The sequence below is a fragment of the Micromonas pusilla genome (assembly GCF_000151265.4).
Source record: "Micromonas pusilla CCMP1545 genomic scaffold MICPUCscaffold_16, whole genome shotgun sequence".
In the NCBI taxonomy this organism is placed as follows: Eukaryota; Viridiplantae; Chlorophyta; class Mamiellophyceae; order Mamiellales; family Mamiellaceae; genus Micromonas; species Micromonas pusilla.
Genome location: NW_003315897.1, coordinates 659,247 through 677,233, shown reverse-complemented (window position 1 = coordinate 677,233; position 17,987 = coordinate 659,247). Strand labels below are relative to the sequence as shown.

At 67.7% G+C, this 17,987-nt stretch overlaps 11 protein-coding genes across 11 annotated transcripts; 4 read left to right on the top strand and 7 right to left on the bottom strand.

The window, feature by feature from the left end:
- Positions 1-191: 191 nt before the first annotated feature.
- Positions 192-1,475, bottom strand: MICPUCDRAFT_66397 (uncharacterized protein; the record flags this gene model as incomplete). The annotated part of the gene is made up of 2 exons (XM_003064042.1): positions 192-1,004; positions 1,182-1,475. 2 exons carry the CDS (start codon positions 1,473-1,475, stop codon positions 192-194), a joined length of 1,107 nt encoding a protein of 368 aa, XP_003064088.1.
- Positions 1,476-1,702: 227 nt separating this feature from the next.
- Positions 1,703-1,927, bottom strand: MICPUCDRAFT_54091 (uncharacterized protein; the record flags this gene model as incomplete). Its single annotated transcript, XM_003064041.1, has 1 exon — positions 1,703-1,927. One exon carries the CDS (start codon positions 1,925-1,927, stop codon positions 1,703-1,705), a length of 225 nt encoding a protein of 74 aa, XP_003064087.1.
- Positions 1,928-2,140: 213 nt separating this feature from the next.
- On the top strand, positions 2,141-2,631 carry MICPUCDRAFT_66396 (uncharacterized protein; the record flags this gene model as incomplete). Its single annotated transcript, XM_003064223.1, has 1 exon — positions 2,141-2,631. The coding sequence occupies one exon, from the start codon at positions 2,141-2,143 to the stop codon at positions 2,600-2,602; it is 462 nt and encodes a 153-aa protein (XP_003064269.1). The 3' UTR covers positions 2,603-2,631.
- A 61-nt stretch (positions 2,632-2,692) lies between these two features.
- MICPUCDRAFT_54089 (uncharacterized protein) lies at positions 2,693-3,953 on the bottom strand (the record flags this gene model as incomplete). The annotated part of the gene is made up of 3 exons (XM_003064040.1): positions 2,693-2,976; positions 3,104-3,292; positions 3,533-3,953. The coding sequence occupies 3 exons, from the start codon at positions 3,951-3,953 to the stop codon at positions 2,717-2,719; spliced, it is 870 nt and encodes a 289-aa protein (XP_003064086.1). The 3' UTR covers positions 2,693-2,716.
- A 153-nt stretch (positions 3,954-4,106) lies between these two features.
- On the bottom strand, positions 4,107-4,845 carry MICPUCDRAFT_54088 (uncharacterized protein; the record flags this gene model as incomplete). The annotated part of the gene is made up of 2 exons (XM_003064039.1): positions 4,107-4,444; positions 4,662-4,845. The coding sequence occupies 2 exons, from the start codon at positions 4,843-4,845 to the stop codon at positions 4,107-4,109; spliced, it is 522 nt and encodes a 173-aa protein (XP_003064085.1).
- A 386-nt stretch (positions 4,846-5,231) lies between these two features.
- MICPUCDRAFT_54087 (uncharacterized protein) lies at positions 5,232-5,717 on the top strand (the record flags this gene model as incomplete). The annotated part of the gene is made up of 1 exon (XM_003064222.1): positions 5,232-5,717. One exon carries the CDS (start codon positions 5,232-5,234, stop codon positions 5,715-5,717), a length of 486 nt encoding a protein of 161 aa, XP_003064268.1.
- A 360-nt stretch (positions 5,718-6,077) lies between these two features.
- MICPUCDRAFT_49146 (uncharacterized protein) lies at positions 6,078-8,516 on the bottom strand. Its single transcript, XM_003064038.1, has 2 exons — positions 7,615-8,516; positions 6,078-7,466 (listed from the first exon to the last, which is right to left on the bottom strand). The coding sequence occupies exons 1-2, from the start codon at positions 8,159-8,161 to the stop codon at positions 6,235-6,237; spliced, it is 1,779 nt and encodes a 592-aa protein (XP_003064084.1). The 5' UTR covers positions 8,162-8,516; the 3' UTR covers positions 6,078-6,234.
- A 140-nt stretch (positions 8,517-8,656) lies between these two features.
- Positions 8,657-9,377, top strand: MICPUCDRAFT_54085 (uncharacterized protein; the record flags this gene model as incomplete). Its single annotated transcript, XM_003064221.1, has 2 exons — positions 8,657-9,076; positions 9,183-9,377. The coding sequence occupies 2 exons, from the start codon at positions 8,657-8,659 to the stop codon at positions 9,375-9,377; spliced, it is 615 nt and encodes a 204-aa protein (XP_003064267.1).
- A 56-nt stretch (positions 9,378-9,433) lies between these two features.
- On the bottom strand, positions 9,434-10,189 carry MICPUCDRAFT_54084 (uncharacterized protein; the record flags this gene model as incomplete). The annotated part of the gene is made up of 1 exon (XM_003064037.1): positions 9,434-10,189. One exon carries the CDS (start codon positions 10,187-10,189, stop codon positions 9,434-9,436), a length of 756 nt encoding a protein of 251 aa, XP_003064083.1.
- Positions 10,190-10,416: 227 nt separating this feature from the next.
- Positions 10,417-11,477, top strand: MICPUCDRAFT_49144 (uncharacterized protein). The gene is made up of 3 exons (XM_003064220.1): positions 10,417-10,602; positions 10,741-10,881; positions 11,104-11,477. Exons 1-3 carry the CDS (start codon positions 10,503-10,505, stop codon positions 11,208-11,210), a joined length of 348 nt encoding a protein of 115 aa, XP_003064266.1. The 5' UTR covers positions 10,417-10,502; the 3' UTR covers positions 11,211-11,477.
- A 66-nt stretch (positions 11,478-11,543) lies between these two features.
- On the bottom strand, positions 11,544-13,434 carry MICPUCDRAFT_23092 (uncharacterized protein; the record flags this gene model as incomplete). Its single annotated transcript, XM_003064036.1, has 6 exons — positions 11,544-11,653; positions 11,766-11,949; positions 12,055-12,144; positions 12,255-12,476; positions 12,693-12,914; positions 13,099-13,434. 6 exons carry the CDS (start codon positions 13,432-13,434, stop codon positions 11,544-11,546), a joined length of 1,164 nt encoding a protein of 387 aa, XP_003064082.1.
- Between the last annotated feature and the right edge of the window lie 4,553 nt (positions 13,435-17,987).

The following is a 17,987-nucleotide window of genomic DNA, read 5'->3' as shown; positions in this document are numbered from 1 at the left end:
CGAGATCTGTCGCGAGCGCGCGCCTCTCCCCGCGACCGCGCGCGCGCGTCGCGTGCGCCCGCGTCGCGGCCCGCTCGCGCCGCGTCTTCTGCCCGCCCGCGGCCCAGCGCCTCGGCGTTCCGAACCAGACAGACGCCGCATCGTTGAGGACTTCAGAAAAGTTCGAGGACGACCTTCGCTGACATCATTATTCAGAACTCGACCGTCGAACACTTCGCGCGCGCGGCGGAGGCTGCCGAGGAGGGAGCGCGCGCGCGATGGAGACGGAGACGCGCGCGTCCTTGGAGCTCCTCTACGCGCGCCGCGTCCTCGCGCGCGTCGGCGCGGCGGCGCTGCTCGGCTACGGCGTCATCGTCGCGCTGTGCGGGAAACTCGTCTACGAGGTCCGCGGCGACGGACTCGCGTGGGAGCGCGACGGCGACGGCGACGGCGACGACGCGAGCGGCGGCGGTCCCGTCGGCGAGTTGAACCGCGCGTTCAGGAAGCCGCTGTTCGTGACGCTGATGAGCTTCCTCGCGATGGCCGCGTGTCTCCCCGCGCACGCGTTCCACGTCCGCGAGCGCGCGCGACCGCGGCGGCGGCGACGGCGGAGAGGCGGAAGAAGCGAGGACGGCACCGACGACGACGACGACGACGCGTCGCTCCTCTCGACGCCGCGCGGGAGCCCGAACGCGGCGATCTCGACGCGTCGCCGCCGCCTCTTCGACGGCGCCGCCTCTTCGACGTCGCCGCCGCCGTCCGCGTCCGCGTCCGCGCGCGACGTCGCGACGACGTGCGCGCGGCTGACCCCCGTCGCCGCGCTCGATCTCGTGGGCGTGTCGCTCGCGTGGCACGGGCTCCTTCGCGTGCCAGCGTCGTCGTTCCTCGCGTTGCGACACTCGCAGCTGTTGTTCGCCGCGACGCTCGCGGCGACGTGCGCGCTGCGGCGGCTGAACCCGACGCACAAGCTGGCGATCGCGCTCGCGTTCGCGTCCGTCGCGCTCGTCGCGGCGTCCACGGTGTTGGTGCGTGCGTCGTCGAAGCGTCCGCGTCGAAGTCGACGCGCCGCGCCGTGCCGTTTTTTTGGGTTCGCTTTTTGGTTTTTTTTTTTTCTGTTGGCGGGCGCCAAACGCCGACACGTCGTACGTAACCCTCCTCCTCCTCCTCCTTCTCTCCGTCCGTCCTTCCGCGTCCATCCCCAGGCGGACCCGGAGAGCGTCCACGAGCTCGCCGTCGGCATCGCGCTCGTCCTCGCGTCGCAGCTCGTGAACGCGCTGACGCTCACGACGGAGTCCGTCCTCCTGGCGCCCGCGTCTGCTGAGGCGGGCGCGTCGCTCCCTCCGATGGCGCTCGTGGGCCTCCAAGGCGTCATCGGCCTGTGCCTCCACTGCGTCGTCGTCCTCCCGGCCGCGCAGTTTCTCCTCCCGGGCGACGACGTCGGCGGGTGCCTCGAAAACACGCTCGATTCGCTCGTGATGTTGAGGACGACGCCGCATCTGCTCGCGTTCGTCGCCGCGTTGACCGCGTCCATGGCGCGTGACTGGTTCCCATACGCTCCCGTTCGCGCGTCGCGCGTCGTTTCTTAAGGACGTATCTCTTCGCCCGCCCCGCGCGCGCGCGCCTTTCGACGCTCGACCGGCGAGACGCCGGTTTCAATTCAACGCTGACCGATGAACGCCGCCCGATGAATCATCACTCACGTGTACCCCCAGATCGCGTACAACTACGTCGGACTGAGCGTCTCAAAAGTCGTCGGCGTGTCCACGCGGACGAGCGTTGAGACGTCGCGAATTATCCTCGTCTGGGCGCTCGCGATCGCGCTGCGGTACAGCTCGCAGACGTCGTTCGCGGGCGAGGCGTGGGGGACGTACTCGTGGGGGATTCTGGGCGGGATAGCGCTCGGCGTGGGCGGGACGTTGACGTACGTGTCCCACACACTGGTCCCCATACGACCGCGTCGGCGTGGTGAACGCCGATCCTTAAGGACTTTTGCCGTCGTCTCTCTCCACCCAGGGTCCCTCGCGTTCAATCCCCGCCCTCGACGCCTTCAACTCCAACTGACGCCTTTCAACTCCCCCCCGACGTCGCGTTGTATGGAACGACCCTCAGGTACGGCCGCGGCGACGCGGCGGAGAGAGAACGCGTGTTCGAACGCGAGGCGATGACGAGGCTGGTGTTGGGCCCGCCGACGCCGCCGCCGCCGCCGACGGAGACGGAGACGGAGACGCTGCTCGGCGGCGGGTCGGGCGGCGGGTCGGAGAGCGTCACGCTCACGCCGCCGGACAGCATCACCGGAAGGCTGCGCGCGGCGGCGGCGGCGGCGGCGGAGGAGGATCCGCCGGACCCGACGTTTCCGGCGGGGTCGCTGAAGGCGTCGTCGTCGCTGGTGAGTTACTCGGGGGTGTTGGGAGTGACGCATCACGCGGTGGGGGCGGGGCGGCGCGGGAGGTCGCGGCGCGGCGGCGGCGCCGGCGGCGGCGGCGGGAGTGTTTCCTCGAGGAACGACGCGCGACGCGCGAACGGGAGCGTATGGGAACCAGTCTCGCCGGCGGACGTCGAGCGCGGAGGAGACGGCGCGGAGGAGAGGCTTTTGGACGCCGCGGACGATCGCGATAGCTCGTAGGTGCTCGGGGTTCAAGTTGTGACGAACGAGGACGACGAAACGTTCATAATTCAGCCGTTACACAGTCTATAAGGCGCATAGACAGGACCGGACGAGAGTCGACGGCGCTCGTCGTCAATCCTCGCTCTTCTTCGTGAGGTTGTCGACGCTCACCGCGCCGCCGCCGGCGCAGAAAAAGTAGAAACACACCGCCGCGTACAGCGCCGCGGTCTCGTACGCGTACTGATGCTTCTCCACGACCGCGAGCGGGAACCCCTCGAGGCCGCTCTGCGCGATGTGGAAATACACTGCGAGGCCCATCGTGGTCGTGAGCGTCAACGCGGAGAGACGCGTGAGGAACCCGAGGGTGAGCCCCGCGGCGCCCGCGAGCTCGGCTGCGATCGATCGCGTCGCGTCGATTTGATTTTGATTGGACGGAGGGAGGAACGGTGGCGTCAGTCAGCGCATTGGATTGGTCAGCGATTGATGACGTGGAAGATCGTGTGGCCGTGAAGCGCTTACCTCCCGCGGCGAGGTACGCCCAGTTCGTCCACGTCAGAGGGTCGTCGTGCGGGAGGAATCCTAGGTACGGCTCCACGACGAACTTCCCGAACCCCTCCGGGTCCGCGAGCTTGTCCAGGCCGTTGTGGACCATGAAGACACCGGTGGTGACTCTCAGCGCGAGGACGCCGATCTCCCTCGGGACGGACGCTGCGACGAGCGAGCGGGAAGAGGGCGCGATGAGAACAGAAGCGAGAATGGATTTGGATTTGGATTTGGATTTGGATTTGGATTATTAATCCGGGGTCGAGCTCGAAGTTGACATCGATCGATCGAGCGCGCGACGGATGGTCGGACGGGTGCGCGCGTCTCGTCGTCGTTCGCGAGGCGCGGTGTGATGCTCCACGAGCGAGAAGCGAAAGATAAGCGCTGCCGGCCGTCGTCGCGCACCTCGGCACGCGAGCGATCTCGCGCGGCCGCTCGCGCGGCGGACGACGCGCGTCGGGAGCGGCGCGACCCCGCGGATCGCGATCGAGGCGGACGACGATATTTCGCGCGGCGACGACGACGACCGCGCGATCGATCGGTCGACCGCGGGGACGGCGGCGCGGGAGGCGACGGCGAAGGCGACGGCGAAGGCCATGTCGGAGTCGAGGGCGTGTGAGCCTTTCGCGCGCGCGCGCGAGGGGTCGTTCCCGGGGTTGGGGCGCGACGGGGAATGCGACGACGCGCGGAGCGTATCGCGCGGTATCTTTTCCACGTATCCGTCCACCTGTCGCCGGTTCGCGCGCTTTATCAAATTTCGCGTTTCAAAGAGTGTTTGTTCTGTTTGGACGCCCGGCTGGCGGCCGAGGAGGTCGTCGGACCTCATCGGCGACGTCGTCGCTTCCGCGCGCGCGCGATGGCCGCGCGTCCGAACGCATCGCTCTCGTCGTACACGCACACACTCGTAACGCTCACATATACACCGTTTCTTTCGTCACCGCGTCGCGAAAGGATGCATCCGTCGTCGATCGCTCACTCATCACTTTTGCGGCTGAAACCCGCCGGTGGAGCCGAACCCTCCGGCGCCGCGGTCCGTCGCGTCCAGATCCTCCACCTCGACCACGCCCGGCGTCACGATCCGCTCTAAGATCATCTGCGCGACGCGATCGCCCTTCTTGACCTCGAAGTCCTTGTCGCTGTGGTTGAACAGGATGACCCCGACGTTGCCGCGATAGTCGTAGTCCACGACGCCCGCGCCCGTGTCGATGAAGTGCTTCCACGCCAGCCCGCTTCTCGGCGCGATCCGCGCGTAGGTGTCCTTCGGGATCGCGATCGAGAGGTCCGTCTTCACGAGCTCCTTGCCTCGCGCGGGGATAACTGTTGGTTGTTTAGGGTCAGGGGGTTAGGGTTAGGGTTAGGTATGGGAGGGAGCGCGCGGGGGAATCGATCGACGATCGATCGGGCGCCGCGCGAGTGGGCACTTTTGAAAAAAAAGCGACGCAGCCAAAAAAACCAAAAGATGACGGGACGACGAACGAGATGCCGCGTCGTCCTCCGCCGCGCGCGCATCGTATCGTATCGCATCGTATCGCACCGTAGTCGTACGCGCTCGCGAGGTCGTACCCCGCGGCGCCGTCGCTCCCGCGCGCGGGCAGCGTCGCGTGTTCGCTGATCTTCTTCACTCGGAGCTGATCTTCCAGTCGCGGCATCTTCGCCGGAGGCGACGGGTCGACGTTCTCGGAGGCGCGCGCGGTCGGGGCGAGCACGGCGGCGGACATGTATTTGTGACGGCGAGCGAGGGGGGGCGCGCGGATGAGGGTGCGGGTGATGAGTCGTGCGGGGCGAGCGCAGACGTGCATGCAAGTGTGCGGAGTTTGAAATCGCGACGTCCGAGACGACAGAATTTTTTCAGAATTTTTTTGTGAAGCCGCCGCCGCTCGCGTCTCGTCATCAGATTACGGCGGCGCGCGGGGACGGCAGCACGACCCCGCGGCGTCATGTCGGGTTTATCCTCCCGGGTCATGGGACTCAAGGTGCGCAACCCATCGCGCCTTCCCCGCGGTCGCCGTCGCCCCGGACGTCGCGACCCTCCCCGTCCCCGTCCACGCCGCTCACCCGCCCGCCGCCCCGTCGTCGTCCGTCCCCCGTCCGTCGCCGACAGTTCATGCAGCGCGCGCAGGAGAAGGAGAAGCTCGCGGCCGCGACCGCGGCGGCGGAGACGCACCTCGCGGCGACGGCGGCGGTGGCGACGACGAAGGCCGCGCCGAAGGTGAACCCGGAGGAGATCTGGTTCACGCCGGGGATGGAGCGAAAGGACGACGGCGACGCGTCCGCGGCGGCGCCGCCGCCGCCGCCGCCGCCGTGTCGGATGTCATTCGGCGGGTTTAACCCCGCCACGGAGAAGCTGATGCGCGAGCGGGAGGAGGACGCGCGGAGGCGCGCGGCCGCGGCGTCGGCCGCGCGCGCGAAGGACGCGGACGTCAGCGACGCGGACATGGCGAGCAGACTCGGCGGCGGCGGCGGCGCGCGCGCGAACGCGAATGCGAAAAAGAAGGCGCCCGCGGCGGCGGCGGCGAGCGAACCTGAGGTGCGTTCTATCTCACACTGGTCCCCATACGACCGCGTTGGCGATGTGGACGCCGATCCTTAAGGACTTTGCCCGTCGCATCTCTCCGACCACCCCCCGCTTTCAATACCCGCCCTCGGCGCCTTTCAACGCCAACTGACGCCTTTCAACTCCACCCTGACATTCGCTTGTATAGAACGGCCCCGAGCCGATGGAAGAGAGCGACGGCGACGGCGACGGCGACGATCTCATGGGCGGCGACGAGCTCAACGCGGACGGGTTCAAGCGCCCGCCGCCGATGCGCGCGGCGACGAAGAAGTCGCTGAAGAAGCGCGCGGCGGGCGGAGGGGAGGGGGGGGACGCGGGCGCGGGCGCGGGCGCGGGCGCGGGAGCCGGGCCGAAAAAGAAAAAAAAGCGACGGCAGAAGTAGACGTCGAGGCTTTTGAGCGGTTCTAGTAGATAGAAGAATACACCGACCGCGCGCGCCGAGACAACACACCACAGCGCCAACGCGCCAGTCAATAACGCGTCACCCGACGCGTCACTCCAGCCCGACGACGGCCTCGCCCTCGTCGTCGTCGTCGTCCCCGAAGTCTCCGTTCTACTTCTTCTCTCGGTGATCCTCCGTCCCGAAGTATCTGTCCCCAAACTCGCCGACGCCCGGGACGACCCTGTTGTCGTCGTTCAACCCGGCGTCCACCTCGGACGTGATGATCTTCATCTGCGGGTACCGCATCGCGAGCGCGTGTATCCCTTGCGACGCCGCGATCACGGTGACGAACATGATGCGGTCCTCTCGCACGCCGCAGCTCTTGAGGCGGTCGATCGCTGACATCGACGACACCCCCGTGGCGAGAATCGGATCCAGCAGCAGCACGTACCGATCCGCGATGTCGCTCGGCATCTTCTCGTAGATGACCCGCGGCGTCTTCAGGGGGGGTGAATCGCTCATCGCGTCGGTTGACGTTCCGTCTTCCAGCGACGCGACCATCGTCACCGCGGAGGACGAGTGCCGGCTCGGCCGCTGGCTCGGCGGCGGCGAAAACACCGCGAGATCCGCGGTCCCCTCCCTGTCTCTTCGCTCGATGAGAATCTTCCCGATCTTGATCCCCTTGCAGCACGCCCGCAGCGCGTTCTCCATCGCCTCCCCGGACCGTATGATGGACACGCCGCATATTTTTTTACTAAACGTCACGCCGTTGTAGACGTCGCCGTTGGGAGTCTTGACGATTTCGTTTTTAAACGGCAAGTGTCCCAACGCGTGCTCGACGACCAAGCGAATGAGGCGGTCCGCGTAGAACACAAAGTCCGCGCGGTGGCACCGCGCGTTCCGAATGATCGTGTGCATGCCTCGAATTTGAAAGTTCGGAGGCAACACGATGAGGTTGGGGTAGATTCTTCGCAGGTCGTTTTGTCCGAGCTTCGTTCGAATGTGTTGGACGATGAGGTCGATCGCGACTGAGTTCTCCCCCTGCGCCCACGGGATGATCACGTCCGCGTACTTCTTCGAAGGGCTCACGAACGTGTCAAACATCGGCTTCACGAACGTCGTGTACTGCGAGATGACGCCGTCGACGCTGCGTCCGCGGTCCACGGTGTCGCGTTTCAGCCGCCGCGCCAGCCGCAAGTCGTCGTCGGTGTCGACGAAAATTTTCATGTGGCACAGGTCGCGCACCTCCTCCATCGCGAGCACGAGGATCCCCTCGATGATGATGACGTCCGCGGGCTCTACTCGGATAGTCTCCTCCCCGCGCGAGTGCGTCACGAAGTCGTACACGGGCACCTCCACCGGGTTTCGGAGCAATAAATCTTTCAAAATCTTCACGAGCGCGCCTGCGGGTCGAGGGTCGATACGTGGGGTGGAGTTCAAAGGCGTCAGAAGCGGAGTTGAAAGGCGTCGAGGGTGGGGATTGAAACCAGCGAGGCGTGGGCGGAGAGAAACGCGCGCCGGGAGAGAAAGTCCTTAAGGAACGGCGTTCACCGCGCCGACGCTGTCGTACGGGGACAAGTGTGAGAGTGAACGCGCCCGTGTCGATCGCGTCCGGGTGGTCGAAGTTGTACGACGTCACGTTCGCGTGCTCCTCCGGCGTGAGCCCGCGGTAGAACGAGTCCTGCGCGATGAGCACGACGCGCTTCTCCTGGAGGTTATGCATGATGAGGTCGCACACCGTGGTCTTCCCCGAGGCGGTGCCTCCCGCGACGCCGATGAGGAACGGTTCTTTGCCGCCACCGCATCGCTCGACGCGCTCGTCGATCGCGCTCGCGAGCCCGCCGTAGACCGCGTTCGGGTCCCCCGGGACGCCGCCGCCGTCCGCGCGGCGACCTTTCCCGACGCTGCAGTTCCGCTCGAGGAGCTGCGAGAAGTACGCGTCGCGGTCGCCGTCGCGCGCCGCGATCGGGGATCCGGTCGGGGACGCGCGGGACACGACGTCGCGACCCAAGGAGGACGCGCGCGGTGGCGACATCGCGACCTGGTGGTTCGGCGAGAGGTGCCCGTCGAACATGTTCGGCGTCGGCGGGCCGGGCATGGTCTCGACGACGACGACGACGCGACGTGGCGCGGGGCCGCGCGTTGTGACGAGGACGGGAGGAGGATCGATCGTTCGACATCATCTTGTTCGTTGGCTGTGCGCAGCGCGCGGCCAGGCTGACCCCAACAAAAAAGTTCATCGGTCAGTTGAAAGTAGACGCGATCAAATGTTGAAACCGGGAGATGGGTGAAAACTTTTGTAAAGAACGCGCCTGACTTGAAAGCGCGGGAACTTTCCAGCGCGGCGCGCGCACACGCGGACGCGCGCCACACGCGCGACAGCGACCTCGACGGACGCCCGCGACGCGCCCGCGCGCTCCCCGCGTCGTCCCTCGAGAGCTCTCGAACGCCGCGCGGCCGCGCGCGCGAAGACGACGCGTCCTCGAGCGCGGATCTGACCACCCCCGTCTCGATCGGAGGCGCGCGCGTCCATCGTTATATCATCATGCTGACCTCCTCGGCGTCGTCCATCGCGGCGGTCGCGCCGCGCGCGATGGCCCCGCCGCGCCGCCGCGCCGCGCGCGCGCCGCGCGACGTCGCGATGGTCGCACGCGCGGCGGCGGACGCGGAGGACGCGCCCGTCGCCGCCGCGCCGCCGATCGGCAGAGACGTCACGTTCGGTCGCCGCGCGGAGATGTTACGCGCGAAGAAAGAATCGTCGCGCGATCTCGACGCGAACGACGCCGCGGGGTTCTGGGGGAAGATCAAGGCGGCGTTCGCGATCTTCTTCCCCCCGAGCGAGGAGGAGACCGCGCGGATAGAGGCGAAGAAGCGCCTGCGGATGATACTCGTCGCGGACAGGTGCGCGATGAGCGGCGCGGCGATGCAAGCCATGAAGGAAAAGATCGTGGACGTCGTGCGCGAGTTCGCGGAGGTTGACGACGAGCTCGGCGTGGAGGTCTCCATGTCTCAGGTACGTGTACACGTGGCATCCCTTTCAACCACTTATCAATACACGTCATCACACACAAACCAATCATAACACTGACCCGTGTCCGAACCGACCAATCGATAACCAGGACCCGGAGGTGCAAGGGACGATGTACTCGCTGTCGATACCGGTGAAGCGCGTGAACCCGGAGTTCGACGTGGAGAACGAGACGTACGGCTGGGACGAGGAGCCGGTGGAGTACGACGACACGGTGTGGAGTAAGGCGGGCGAGGAGGAGGAGGAGGAGGAGGAGGCGGAGGCGGCCGCGGGGGGAAAGAACTGAGGAGGATGGAGTTCGATGCGTTCGACGTGTTCGTATTTCGATGTAAACGTTTTTTCTCACTCGCCGCGTCGGCGCTTCTTCATGTGTTGTTTCGGTCCTGTGGGGTTGCACTCCGGACACCCGCTGGGTCTGTTGCTCGTCGTGCGGTGGTACAGCTTCGCGCGCCACTCGTACGAGCACCTCCCACACTTCCACTTCGCCTTGTACGTCGCTCCTTTCGTCACCGCCGTCGGCGGCTTGTCCTTATCGACGCACTCGCGCGACAGCTTCTTGCCGAGCTCGCCGTTCTTCTCGCACCACGCGAGGAAGTTGTTCGTCTTGCTCGCCAGCGCATTACGCGCGCACTTCAGACACGCGGTGGGTTTGACGCTCTTCGTGCGACCGCCCACCTGCGCCCGCCACACGTGCTTGCACTCGACGTTGCTGCACTTCCACTTCGCCTTGTACTTCGACGCTTTCGTCACCGCCGTCGGCGGCTCGTCCTTATCGACGTACTCGCGCGACAGCTTCTTTCCGAGCTCGCCGTTCTTCTCGCACCACGCGAGGAAGTTGTTCGTCTTGCTCGGCGGCGCATTATGCGCGCACATCGGGCACCCGGTGGGTTTGTCGCTCCTCGTGCGGTTGCCCACCTCCGCCCGCCACACGTGCTTGCACTTCAAACACTTCCACTTCGCCTTGTAGTCCGACCCGTACGTCAGCTCCGTCGGCAGCTCCTCGCGGAACTCGTTGGCGAGCCTCTCGCCGCGCTCCCCGTTCTCCGCGCACCACTCGAGGAACGGCTTGCCGGGTCCCTTCTGTCCCTTCTTCGCCATGATCGCCGCGAGAGACGCGCCGTAGTCGTCGCGCGCCGGCGAGTGCGAGGCACGGGCGAAAGCTACACCGACAGCGAGGCTGCGAAAAAAGCTGGGATATGGGACGAGCCGAAAACGTACGTTTCGCACATGCAAACAGTCACAGAGTACAAACCTGCAAAAGTACACGCCCGCCGCCCGTGAAATTCGCCCGCGGCTGAAAAGGCCTCGCGACAATCAATTCTCGCCCTCCTCACACCGCGCCGGAACGTCTCCGAGTGCATTACACAGCGGCTACTCGTAGCTTAAGAAGGCTGTTCTAAACCCGTTCACCATGTCCGCGGTCGAAGTCACCAAGAAGAAGAAAGGCAAGGGCAACGACGGCATCAACAACCGTCTGCAGATCGTCATGCGCTCAGGCAAATACTCCCTGGGTGAGTGCGCCCGCGCTCGCACGCATCCCAACCATCCGCCCCTCCCCGTTCGCGCGCGACGGACGCCCCACCCCTCGCAGCGCGCGTTCCCCGACCTCGACGCCTCGCCGCTCCGACTGACGCCCTCTCCTCCTCCAGGGTACAAGACCACGCTCAAGACGCTCCGCAGCGGCAAGTCCAAGCTCGTCATCATCTCGAACAACTGCCCGCCGCTGCGCAAGTCGGAGATCGAGTACTACGCGATGCTCGCCAAGACGGGCGTGCACCACTACGCTGGAAGTGAGTATCCGCGTCGCGGCGCCGCTTTTCTCTTCCGTCGCGCGCGTCGCGGCGCGCGCGTCGTGGCGCCGCTTTTCTTCTCGCGGCGTGCGCGTCGCGGCGCCGCTTCTCCGGCGCGCGCGCGTCGTCCATTTCCGCATTTTTCTCGCCAAACCCTAATAAATCAATCAGTGAACGTTTCGCTGACCTCCGCCCCCCCCCCTGCTCCTCTCTTCTCATCAGACAACGTCGACCTGGGCACGTCCTGCGGTCGCTACTACCGCGTCTCGTGCATGTCCATCACGGACCCGGGCGACTCCGACATCATCAAGGCGATGCCGGAGGCGTAAGCGAGCTTCTCTTCTTTCGACCGCCGGCGGGGCGAGCGACTTCTCTCGAATTTCAGACGGCTCTTCGGGGTAGAAATAATCGAAGAGGCGTTCGCCTCGTCGCGCGACGTGGAACATGGAACGGGCGCGTGGACTCGCGCGCGGTGGGCACGACGCGACTCGAACGAACGAACGAATTTCAGATGGCTCTACGGGGTAGAAAACGTTCGTTTTCGTTTAGGTTGTAATCGCACCGCACAAGAATCACGCGTTTATTACCTCGTCTCTTAAAAACTTCTTCTCGCTATCGCCCCTCCCCTCCCTCCCTCTTCCCATCCCCTGCGCGCCGCGCCGTCACCTCGCGACCGCGCCCTGTCGTCCGTAGTCCTCCACGAACTCCATCAGCAGCGGGTTCACGAGCTCCGGGGCCTCGTCCATGGGGCAGTGCCCCACGCCCGGCAGCTCTGCGAGGGTTATTCCACGCGAAAAAAGTTCGTTCATCGGTCAGTTGAAAGGGGAAGCGATCAAATGTTGAAAGCGAGCGGTGGGTGAAAAACGGGGGAGAACAGCGCGCACCTATGAATCGATCCACCGCGTCGAACTTCCCGTACGCCCTCCCTTCCGTCACCACCTCCCACGGGTCCGCCTGCCCCCACAGGATGCGCACCGGGACCGTGGTCGGGATCTTCGGCAAGAGCTCCTCGGGGAGGGGGCCGCCGCTGTAGGAGATAAAGTCGAGGAACACCTCCGCGGCGCCGGGCTGCGACGAAGAAAGTATTTGGTCGGTGAGTTGAAAGGACTTTCCGGTCGAGCTTGAAAGGGGAGGGAGGGTCGCGAAAAACGTTTGAAACCGACGCGCGCGCACCTGCAACCCGGGCTTCAAGATGCAGTCCACGAGCTCGTCCGTGACCCTGTCCGGGTTGCCGTACGCCTCCTTCAGGATGTTCCGCACCGTCTGCGGGGGAAGTGAGGGGAAGTACGTACGATTGGTCAGACATGATGACATGGCAGACACGTGGCAGAACGTGTGGACGACGGACGACGACGCGCCTGCTCTCGCGCGACGTTGCCGAAGAATTTCCTCCCGATATCCGTCTCCCGCAGCGTGCTCTGCAACGCGGCGATGAACGGCCGCGCGAGCGCCGGCTGCTTCGTCACGTGCAGCCCGCGCAGAGAGATGTTTATCAATACCACCCCGCGCACGAGCTCTGGGGCGTCCACCGCGAGCTGCAGCCCCGCGACGCCGCCGACGGAGTTGCAGAAGACGAACGCGGGGCCGCCGACGACCTAAACGGGTCGAGATTGAAAGTCCGCGCGACGAGCGAACGGAACGTCGGGGTGGAGTCGTGAGGCGTCAATCGTTGGAGTCGAAAGGCGTCGAGGTGGCTCGGGCGGGGATTGAACCAGCGGGGGTGGGCGGAGAGATGCGACGGGAGAGAAAGTCCTTAAGGAATCGCGTTCACCACGCCGACGCGGTCGTATGGGGACCAGTGCGAGGAGAACAGAACGCGCCTCCGTCGCGAACGCCGCCAGCTGTCGCGACCAGTTCTCGAAGTTGTACACCGAGTTCCGCGGCTTCGACAGCGGGTCCGGCTTGTCGCTGTACCCGTACCCGAGGAGGTCGATCGCGTAGACGCGGCACTTGCGCCCGATCACCGGGGTGTTCTGACGCCAGTGGTCCGCGTTGCCGCCGAATCCGTGGACGAGGATGACCGCCGGCGCGTCCTTAGGGTCGTTCCATACAAGCGAGCGTCGGGGTGGAGTTGAAAGGCGTCAGTTGGAGTTGAAAGGCGCCGAGGGCGGGGATTGAAAGCGAGGGGTGGGGAGAGAGAAACGCCGGGCAAAGTCCTTCAGGATCGGCGTCCACCACGCCAACGCGGTCGTATGGGGACCAGTGTATAGAACGCACCTTAGCATCGTCGCCATCGGGCCCCGCCGCGGTGTATCGGATCTTGTGTCCCTCCCATCGCCACTCGTGCGAGGTCACGGGCGCGTTGGGCGGCGGGCGCGGCGCGGAGGACGGCGGCGGCGTCGCGGTGGACGTCGCGTTGGTCGTCGCGACCGCGCGCGTCGTCGCGACCGCGCGCTCGGCGCGACGACGACATCTTGCGCCACTCGTTTTCGCTCTCGTCGCTCTCGACGCCGCGGGCGCGGCGGCGGCGGCGGCGCGGCGCGAGGCGGCGGCGCGGAGGGACGCGGCGGCGGCGACGGCCGTCGTGGGCGCGAGCGACGTCGCGGCGGACATGGCGAGGGGGAAGTCGTCGCGTGCGGGGGGTCGCGCGCGTCGGAATGTGTCGAGAGATGACTCGGCAGTGACGTGTTCGAACCGGCGCCGAGCTCGCGCGAGCGGAGCCACGAGTCGTCGCGTCGCGTCGTTCCTCATCAGCGTCGCTCGCGCTCGCCGACCGCAGACCACTTCCGCGCGCCGCGGGCATCCCTTAGCGTAGGATAGCCGCCCGCGTCGCGCGACGAACGACATGGGGAAGGATAAGAAGAAGGCGCAGGGCGCGTCCGCGGCGGCCGCGGCCGCCGCAGTCGGCCACGCCGGCGGCGGATTCGCATCGTGCGCTCCCGCCGCGCCAGATCCCTAGTAGCGCACCTCGTGCCGACTAATCTAATCCCTCGCTCCCACCGCCCGTCCGCCGCCTCACCCGACGCTCTCCTCCTCCCCCTCCTCCTCCTCCTCCTCCTCCTCTCTCGCGTCGCAGGATCGGCTTCGGCGGATACTCCGGCTCGCAGAACCTCTCGACCGCGCACGACGGCGGCGACACCGCGTCGTCGTCGTCGTCGCCGTCCTCGAGCGCCGCGATGTCCGAGCCCGACGACGCGCTCCAACGCGCGCTCCGATCGATGCTCAAGCGCGACGCCGCGACGAAGCTGAAGGCGCTGAAGGAGCTCGCGGACATCGCGCTCGGGCGCGACGGCGGCGGGGATCGAACCGACGGCGGCGGCGCCAGAGCGCGCGGCGCGGAGGAGCTCGCCGCGATCCTCCCGCGGTGGACGCGCGCGTTCCGCCGACTTCGACTCGACGACGCGCACGCCGTGCGCGTCGCCGCGGCGCGAGCGACGCGAATCCTCGCCGAGGGCGCGGGGAAGGGGCTGGCGAAGCATCTCAAGCCGCTGATGCCCGCGTGGTGGGCGGCCGCGCACGACCCGTCCGCGGAGGTGCGCGCGGAGGCGATGGGCGCGTTCGACGCGGTCTTCAAGACGCCGGAGAAGCGAGCGAACGCGTTGCGATTCGCCGCGGATGAAATCGTCGCGGCGACGCGAGACGAGCTGGTGACGTTTAGGCGCCCGAGCGACATGCCGTACCGCGACGGCACGGAGGAGGAGCTCAGAGAGCGACACGAGCGGATGGTCTGCGCGTCCGTCGCCGCGGTCGGCGGGTTCGCGAGGACGGCGATGGGGGGTAGCGGGGAAGGGGAGGATTTGGACGGGGCGGACGCGTCGACGGATGAAAAGGTGCGTTCTATACACTGGTCCCCATACGACCGCGTCGGCGTTGTGAACGCCGATCCTTAAGGACTTTGCCCGGCGTGTCTCTCCGCCAATCCCTCGCTTTCAATCCCCGCCTTCGACGCCTTTCAACTCCACCTGACGCCTTTGAACTCCACCCCGACATTCGCTTGTATAGAACGGCCCTGAAAAGTTCGCCGCGCTTCTCGACGAGCTCGACTGTCTCGCCGCGTTCGCGCGGTCGCCGTCGCCCGCGATCCGGAAGTCCGCGTACCAGGCCCTGCTCGAGATCATTCTCGCGCGCGCGCACGCTCGCGGCGGCGGCGACGTCGAGAAACGCGCGAAAACGGTCGCGCGGTTGGCGTTAGTCCAGCCGCTGCTCGAACGCGACGGCGGGTGCTTCGCGACGGCGTGGGAGCTCGCGCTCGGCGTCCTCGAGCGCGACGATTCGAGCTCTGAATCGTCGCTATGGCGACACGTCAGCGCGGTCCACGACAGCGTCCCCGCGCTCGTGGAGCACCTCGCGAGCGGGTGCCACGGCGACGCCGTCGCGTCCGCGCCGTCGACGCTGCCGTTCCTGGCGCTCCTCCCCGTCGACGCGCTCACGTCGCTTCCGCCGCCGCCGCCGCCGTCCGGAACTTCGCCTTCCGAGACGCCTTCCGGAACTTCCGGAACTTCGCCTTCCGGAAGTTCCGAGACGAGCCCCGCGGCGTCGATCGTCGCCGCGACGTGGGAGGGATGGCGGACGTGCTGCACGCCGTCGCGCTCGAACGACGCCGCGGCGCTGCTGCGCGCGCACGCCGAGGCGACGCTCTACTGCGTCCTCGTCGCCGCGAAAAAAGCCTCCGACCCGCGTCGGTTCAGAGAGGTCGTCCTCGACGCGTCGATCGCGACGCGGTGGGCACCGGAGGCGCTGCGCGCGGACCCGGCGTCGCGCTCGGACGTGCGGACGACGCTGTGCGACGCGCTCGCGACGCTGAGCGCGAGGGCTGAGCTGACGCGCGCGACGGACGCGTGTTGGGACGCCGTCGCGCGCGCGTCCGTCGAGTTGATGCGCGGCGGCGAGTGCGGCGGCGGCGTCGTGAAGATCGACGCCGCGGGCGCCGCGCGATGCCGCGCGTTCCACGCGGAGCTCCTCGCCGCGGCGGAGAGGAAGAGGCCCGGCGGCGACGCGACGTGGGTGAACGACCGGTACGCGACGCCGATCGCGCGCGTCGCGTACGAGCGCGCGTCGCGTGCGAACGCGAACGCCGCGAGCGCGCGTCTTTCCGCGGCGGCGGCGTCGACGCTGGCCGCGCTCGTGACCGCGCACGGCGTGACGTGCCTCGGCGACGGCGCGTCCGCGTCCGAGATCGCGACGCGGTGCTTGGCGGCGAGCGACGACGACGACGACGACGGCGGCGGCGGCGGCGGCGGTGATCGCGATTTCAGAGCGCGCGCGGCGTTGCTCGCCGCGGCGGCGCACGCGGCGGCCGCGGAGGACCCGGCGTCGTGGGACGCCGTCCTCGACGCGTTGTCGAGCGCCGAGAACGTTCGCGGCGCGCGCGTTCTCGCCGCCGCGACGCTCCGCGCGCTCGCCGAGGTCGACGACGCCGAACGATGGCGTCGCCCCGCGCTGGACGCGCTCGTCGCGCGCGCGACGTCGCGGGGCGGCGACGACGCGACGGTGACCGAGCTCGTCGTCGCGGCGCGCGGGTTTACCTCCGCCGCCGCGGCGACGACGTTGATGCGCGACGCGACCGCGGCGTTGCGTTTGCGTTCGAGCGAGAAGGGAGGATGGGCGGCGAGAGCGGCGGAGCACTGGGCGTGGCCGCCGCCGGCTGACGCGGACGCGGAGGCGCCGTGGATCGAGATGACGACGGCGACGTTCGCGTCTCACCTTTTCGCCGTGGAAGCCGCCGCCGTCGCGGAAGCCGCCGACGAAGGCGACTTCGCCGACGCGTCTTCGTCGTCGGAAGAAGAAGATGATGATGAAGAAGAAGACGACGCCGACGACGCGTACGCGAGCGACGACGACGCGCGCCGCGCGCTCGCCAACGCGCGAAGACGATCGAGCGAGCGCGGCGTCGTCGAGACGTCGTGGACCAGGATCGAACGCGCGGCGGCGGCGGTGAGACTGCTTCCCATACGACCCCGTTCGCGTGGTGCACGCCGTTCCTTAAGGACTTTTCCCGTCGTCACTCTTCACCCGCGCTTCCCTTTCAACGTTTGACCGGTAAAACGTTCGACTGACCGATCGCTTCACACACGCAGGCGCCCGCGTCCGGCGACCGCGCGGTCGCGCTCGAGCGCGCGTTGCGCGACGCGATCGCGCGCGTCGCCGCGGAGAGAGCGATGTCGGCGACGACGACGGCGACGACGACGCCGAAGGCGCGCCGCGCGTTCGCGGAGGCGGCGACGACCGCGGCGTTCGCGCTGGGCGCGGACGCCGCGGAAGCCGCCGCAGCGCTCGCGCTCGCCGCGCCGGCGGGCGCGGAGACGGATCATCTCGCGGCGTACCTCGCCGGCGTCGCGGACGTCGTCGGGTGGTCGACCGTTCTCGGCGCGTGCGGCGAGCGCGAGCGATCGAGCGGCGCCGCGGAGGGCTCCACGCTGGCGTCTCTGATGATGCTGATCGGTGGATGCGCGTCCGACGCGGCGCCGTCTGATTGGTCGTCGGACGCCGCCGCCGTCGTCGCGTCGCTGGAGACGCACTTCGCGACGACGCGTGGCGACGGCGACGGCGACGACGAGCCGCCGCCGCTGCGACGCGAGCTGTTCCCCGCGCTCGCGATCCTCGTGCGACGCGCGCTGGCGGAGGGTGGGGATGCGACCGGGAACGCCGCCGCTGCGTTGCGGGCGGTAACGCGGACGTTGCGGGCGTTACGTCGAAGACGACGCGGCTGGATCGGCTCAGACGACGAGGCGTTCTTCTTCACTGAAGCCGTCGCGCCGTTCGCGCCGCCGACCGACCGACCGCCGACCGACGACGCGTCGCCGTCCCTGACGTCCCTCGCGACGATCGCGACGGTATCGATGCCGCCTCTCAAGGCGGGCGACGCGGCGGCGGCGGCGTTCGCGTCCGCGTGCGTCGCGCGCGCGGCGGAGGGCATCTCCCGCAGAGGCGGCGCGCTCGACGGCGGCGCGCTTCTGCTCGCCGCCGCGTGCTTCGACCGGTCGTCGCTCGGGCACGACGCCGACGCGTCGGCGCATGATTCGTCGATGGCATCGAGTGAAGGCGATGCCGTGGCGTCCATCGAGGAGGAGACCGCCGCGATGCGCGCGCCCGTGGTTTTGGAAAAGGGCGCGTGCCCGGAACTCCTCGCGGCGTTCAGAGCGCTGAGCGTGCGGGAGGAAAAGGAA